Source organism: Odontomachus brunneus, unplaced genomic scaffold (genome assembly GCF_010583005.1).
Source record: "Odontomachus brunneus isolate Ranch 3 - 2012 unplaced genomic scaffold, Obru_v1 Obru_scaffold_006, whole genome shotgun sequence".
NCBI lineage: Eukaryota > Metazoa > Arthropoda > Insecta > Hymenoptera > Formicidae > Odontomachus > Odontomachus brunneus.
The window spans coordinates 2670557-2675909 of record NW_022639456.1 but is presented as its reverse complement, the minus strand read 5'-3'; the positions used below and the strand labels follow the sequence as shown (position 1 = coordinate 2675909).

General features: G+C 43.0%; 2 protein-coding genes across 3 annotated transcripts in view; one reads left to right on the top strand and one right to left on the bottom strand.

Moving 5' to 3' along the window:
• The first annotated feature begins 155 nt into the window (after nt 1-155).
• Nucleotides 156-4362, top strand: LOC116850883 (UDP-glucuronic acid decarboxylase 1). Its single transcript, XM_032829701.1, has 5 exons — nt 156-443; nt 1132-1728; nt 2152-2265; nt 2369-2689; nt 2770-4362. The coding sequence occupies exons 1-5, from the start codon at nt 383-385 to the stop codon at nt 3036-3038; spliced, it is 1362 nt and encodes a 453-aa protein (XP_032685592.1). The 5' UTR covers nt 156-382; the 3' UTR covers nt 3039-4362.
• LOC116850917 (MRN complex-interacting protein) overlaps nt 717-5353 on the bottom strand; it is a 91673-nt gene continuing 87036 nt past the window's right edge. For both annotated transcript variants that reach the window (XR_004379479.1, XM_032829800.1), the window contains one exon: nt 717-1680. Coding sequence is in view for 1 of the 2 variants with exons in the window: in XM_032829800.1 (XP_032685691.1) it covers nt 1667-1680 (14 nt within the window). In the remaining variant the exon portion in view is untranslated. The remainder of the gene's footprint in view (nt 1681-5353) is intronic.

Sequence of the window (5353 nt, the reverse complement as noted above, 5' to 3'; positions counted from 1 at the left end):
CGGGGAGTGATATCAGCGCGTCATGTCCAAGGCTGCCGGCATCAGCGACGCCACAATCGTCGAAGTGATCGTCGCACGATAACGTAGTTTTCTTACGCAGTGCGAGCACGCCTCAACAGATGGCAGCACTCGTGTCCGTTCGCGCGTACGTCAATAATCATTCGTCGCATACAGGTTAGGGACACAGGTCGGCTGGTGCGCGGTGCGTGCGTTAGAGGTTAGGTTTCCTGGTCTCTGTATTTTGAATAAGTAGCCGAACTGTGGCTCCGACTCCTATTAAGTCTCCCGTATTATGCGAGACAATGCGATATTCTATCGGTCAACCGCGTAACGCGGCAGTGACGTAAGCGTAATCTAAGTGAGTCATGTGCAAACTCAAAGCATGGTTGTCACGCAACGAAAGATGAAGCAGATTGCACTCTTCGCGGTATGTGTATTAGTGGGTGAGTGTCCGATTGGGTTACAATAATTTTCGGCGATTTCCTCGCGCGAAAAATCGCTTCGATTTGTCGTAGAGACACTTCATCTCCGCTTCTAATTATACGAATTCCGCATTAAATTCGTAATATTCCAAAACTCGATATCTTTGTTTCTTTTTTGTGCATTTGTCATTTTTATACAATGTTGCGTGATGCTACTACAGTTTGAAGGTCACTGCTTATACATAACGCGAGATTCTATTATTACTACTATCGCGCAATGCCAAAAGTTATATGTTAAAAATAGTAATAATGAGATTTATTATTCTCTCCCCCCTCCCCCACTTATCACACATACACGTGACTGTAAAGTTCAAACTTCGCGTTGAACAAACCTGAACAGTCGATCGACACATTTCAACAAATTAATTTTATATTTGTCATTTTTTGTTCTGAAAAAAAAAGATTTTGCTATCGCGTACTTATTGCTTATATTTTTCGGTCTACTTTTAAAAAACAAAAACGGTTTAATAACAAAACGGTACAATGTTCATCACCACGTCCATCAAATTCCTCTCTCTGAATTTCGCGTGTGCGCGTGTTTTTTTTATAATTATAAATAATAACCACGGTTACGTCGACAAATTTTTTGCATATGTAACGAAATACGTATATATGAATAAATTTTCATGATTGTTTCCTTCTCTTGCAGTATTCGGTTTCTACAAGACTCTGGTGAATACAGAAGAGGAGCACTCGTTTATTCGCGGCCGATTCCATAGATTGGATAAAGTGAGCAGAGATAAAGACGACGGTCTGGACGATAAGAACGTTATAGTGACTCAAAAGATACGCAATGTCGACGAGGAGGACGGGGATATCAAAGACATCGAAGAGGCCAAGATGCGTATCCGCGAGATGGAGGGCAAGCTGCAGCACCTGGAGGCCGCGATCGAGAACAGAGTATCGAAGAACTTCCCGACGGTCAAGTTCCTCAATTACAAGAACCGGAAACGAATACTGGTGACGGGCGGCGCCGGTTTCGTCGGTTCTCATCTGGTCGATCGTCTGATGCTGGCCGGACACGAGGTCATAATCGTCGACAACTTCTTCACCGGCAGAAAGCGCAACGTGGAGCACTGGGTCGGCCATGAGAACTTCGAGCTGGTGCATCATGACATCGTGAGGCCACTTTATCTGGAGGTCGACGAGATCTATCATCTCGCCAGCCCGGCTAGTCCGCCACACTATATGCTGAATCCTGTAAAAACGATTAAGACGAATACGTTAGGCACTATAAATATGTTGGGTAAGTCTCATTTCTTCGCGAAGCGTGCGAGCAGATATAGAAAAGTATCATTCTACTGCTAAGAAAAGCGATTACTCGAGCGATTATTCTCCTTCTCTTGAGTAATTGCTATTTTCAGCCAATATTTTCTTGATAATAGCTTTCGAAAAAAATATCACAAATTCTAGAAAAGCTCATCATTATATACTCAAAAAAAGAATTATCTAAGAATTTATTCTCTTCACTAGACTTACTAAAATTTGGAGTATATTTTGAGCAAATTTTTAGTAATTTTGAGTAAATGCCTGTCATGAGTATATGATAGATCTGAGAATATGTAAACTTGCAAAATACTTGAAACAATTTGATTTGGATGTGTTTTTCTGTGTGCGTATGCGAAGTAAAGTGAAGTTATATAATCCGTTCTCGGCGTCGTTGTTACAGGACTTGCGAAACGCGTAGGCGCACGAGTATTAATCGCGAGCACGTCGGAAATTTATGGAGATCCCACTGAACACCCACAAGCGGAAACTTACTGGGGTCACGTGAATCCAATCGGTAAGATTCCACATAATTCGTTTCACAAATGAAGCGATAAGAATCGCATTGTCCTCTTCTCGAGTCGTTGGCACGCTAATGATCATTAAATGATCAATTGTAGGTCCACGAGCCTGCTATGACGAGGGCAAACGCGTCGCAGAGACACTGAGCTACGCTTACATGAGGCAAGAAGGCGTCTCCGTCCGGGTCGCGCGGATTTTCAATACCTTCGGGCCCAGAATGCACATGAACGACGGACGCGTCGTGTCGAACTTCATTCTCCAAGCCCTGCAGAATGAGTCGATCACGATTTACGGTAGTGGCAAGCAGACGCGATCGTTCCAATATGTCTCGGACCTGGTGGACGGATTAGTGGCGTTGATGGCATCCAATTACAGCTTACCCGTAAATATCGGGAATCCCGTGGAGCACACGATCGAAAGTGAGAATCGTCCGTTACGTATTTACGACGTCGCGCGTATCTGCCCTGAGTTTCTCCCAACATCTTCTAATCTATTTCAGAATTCGCGCGTATAATAAAAGACTTGGTGGGCGCCACCAGCGAGATAGTGGAGCTCGCGGCGGTCGAGGATGATCCGCAGAGAAGAAGACCGGATATTAGCAGAGCTAAGAAGTACTTGAACTGGGAACCGAAGGTTCCACTGGCCGAAGGCCTCAAGAAAACGATAGTATACTTTGCTAGAGAATTACGAAGGACAGAGCATTCGCAGAAAAGTAGCTTTAAGCAGTCTTCTTACAAGAGCGATCACGATATAGTAGAGCAGCTTTAGGAGGGAGAAGGAAAGGTCACGTTTAATGTATCCACTTTCAGAAGTGGCGTGAAAGTGCCATTAAGCTATGGACCAGTATGTGCCAAAATATCCCCGTCCAACTTGAATTTTACATGATTTATATACACACGGCAATGAGTATATACACTTCTCACACAATACACGGTTACCACATCGACCAGTCTCTGAACCGTTTTTCCTATCACATACCGCCGTGTATTCGTGGAAGTAACAATCTAAAAGTCCATTACTTTTTATTTTTTCCTCCATGACTATGCACTTCGCGATTTTAATGATTTTTTATTTCAAGTGCTATTTATTATCCTCCGTCTTTTTGTATACGTACGCGCGTGCACACATATTCTGTAAATAAATGACATGTACTCATTACTCCTCCCGTGCAGAAATATTACGTAGAATATTCCTTATTTCTCATCGCACCTGTATCTATGATTTTTGTGCGAGAGATCCCTCCCTCAGAGGGTGAAAGAAGGGTGCCACAATGGTAAGGAAACACACTGTCTCGCGCTTTAGTCACGAGAAGTTGTGTGTGTGTGTGTGTGTCTGTGTGTGTGTGTTGGCTCGAATGTGAAGTAATTTCGCGCTCAGCTTTCACATGTAGAAATATTTGCGTGCAACTATGATACGTCGATCCGCGCTTTCCATTCGTCTCTTGTAGTTTCGATAGTGTTATCACCAAGGATGTACTTGCAATTTATAAAACTCTAAGGAATGTTTATTATTATTTAAGTTACTTAACAGTAGCAATAACACAGGGCCAAGGAGTTTCATCAAAACGCACGGTATCCAATATCGATGGAAAAGGTGTTTATACGACATATTGCAGTTATGTTATGTACAATATGTTACGTTATACAATGAGTATGTTATGTTATATATTTATATATATATATGTTATATATATATATATATATATATATATATATATATATATATATATATATATATATATACACACATATACATAACATCAGTATATAAAATAGATACATCTAGTGTGATCATGAACTGTGAGACTGTAACGACAAACAGCGTGTAAGCAAGAAAGTAATTTTATATTTTATGTATAAGTGATCGAAACAAGAAAAGGGGAATACATCTTTGCGATAATGTATTCCTTATGGTATAACTTGTATGATATATTAATTGAGTACTGTGCACACGTATTACCGTTAAATCGATGAGAAGAAACGAGGGAAAGTGTCGGCGGCCTGTCGCAGCGAGTTCGTACAAACAAATGCGAGAAACGGAGATACGATGTGTACGGGATATGATGTAAACAAATAAATAATCGATGAACGAATATACGTGTAAAGGAAAACGAATCGCTAGTCGACTCGTCTCGCGCGGTCGACTCGTGATCTCGCGAGACGAATTTCCACCGATCCCCCTAACCCGAGACAGCGCGCTTCCGTTTCTCGCGGGAACCTTCCGTTTTCGCGCGACGCGTCGCTGATTCGTCCGGTCCGCGTGTACACGATGTAGATAATATAATTTCATTGTGTCTGACCGTTTGTGCGAGCCGTGCATTCCAAGGCGAGATTGAAGAATAGCCCGGTGTCGTTTAGCGCGCGTATTTGAAGGGCCGATTGGTCGTAATGGGCGTCGCGTGGGCCATGACAGGGCGCGCGTGGTCATCCTGTCTCCTCAGAAAAAGACGAGCGGAAGGTGAAAGGTGGGGCGAGTGGAAGAGAGACGTAAGGCCCGGCGAGACTCTTAATGATAATGATCGCATCCGGGATATACGCCGGCGACTCGGTCGGTGCAAATGAAAGTGCCGCGAGGGTGATGATGACCTAATCGTTTATAAAGGCGCTCGTGACGAAGTCCACGCCGGATTCGAGGCGCAAAGTTCGCGCATGCACAAAAAAACGAGTCAATTTCGCGTCTCGTCCACGCGCTTCACTTGCACTATTTCCGCAAGAAATAGAATATTATAACGTCGACAGATTGTTAGCAGAATAATATTGAAATATAGATTGTTAACGGAATATTGGCTAGTGCGAGTGCGGATTTCGAAGCGGGAGAAAATTGCCAGAACGGAGAAAGTTGCGTACGAACGATCGCGTTTCAGGTATTATTTCACGCACGAATTAATATCGCAATTAATACAGCGGGTCGGGAGTTTCCCAGCGAAAATTTCGACTATTAAGCTGACGACTAAGTTTCCTTTCCAAGAGTCGTTATTGCGTAAGCTCGAGTTTTATATTTACGTATGATCTATGAAACTGTAATTATGCCTGCAGGTAATCGCGGAAAAACAACAGCGACGGCAGCAGAAACGGACGAGAGAG

Coding starts and splice junctions, on each gene's coding strand:
- LOC116850883 (XM_032829701.1), top strand. CDS start 383: ATGGTTGTCACGCAACGAAAGATGAAGCAGATTGCACTCTTCGCGGTA. Junction 2,266..2,368: donor GGGTCACGTGAATCCAATCG/GTAAGATTCCAC, acceptor GATCAATTGTAG/GTCCACGAGCCTGCTATGAC. Junction 2,690..2,769: donor CGTGGAGCACACGATCGAAA/GTGAGAATCGTC, acceptor AATCTATTTCAG/AATTCGCGCGTATAATAAAA.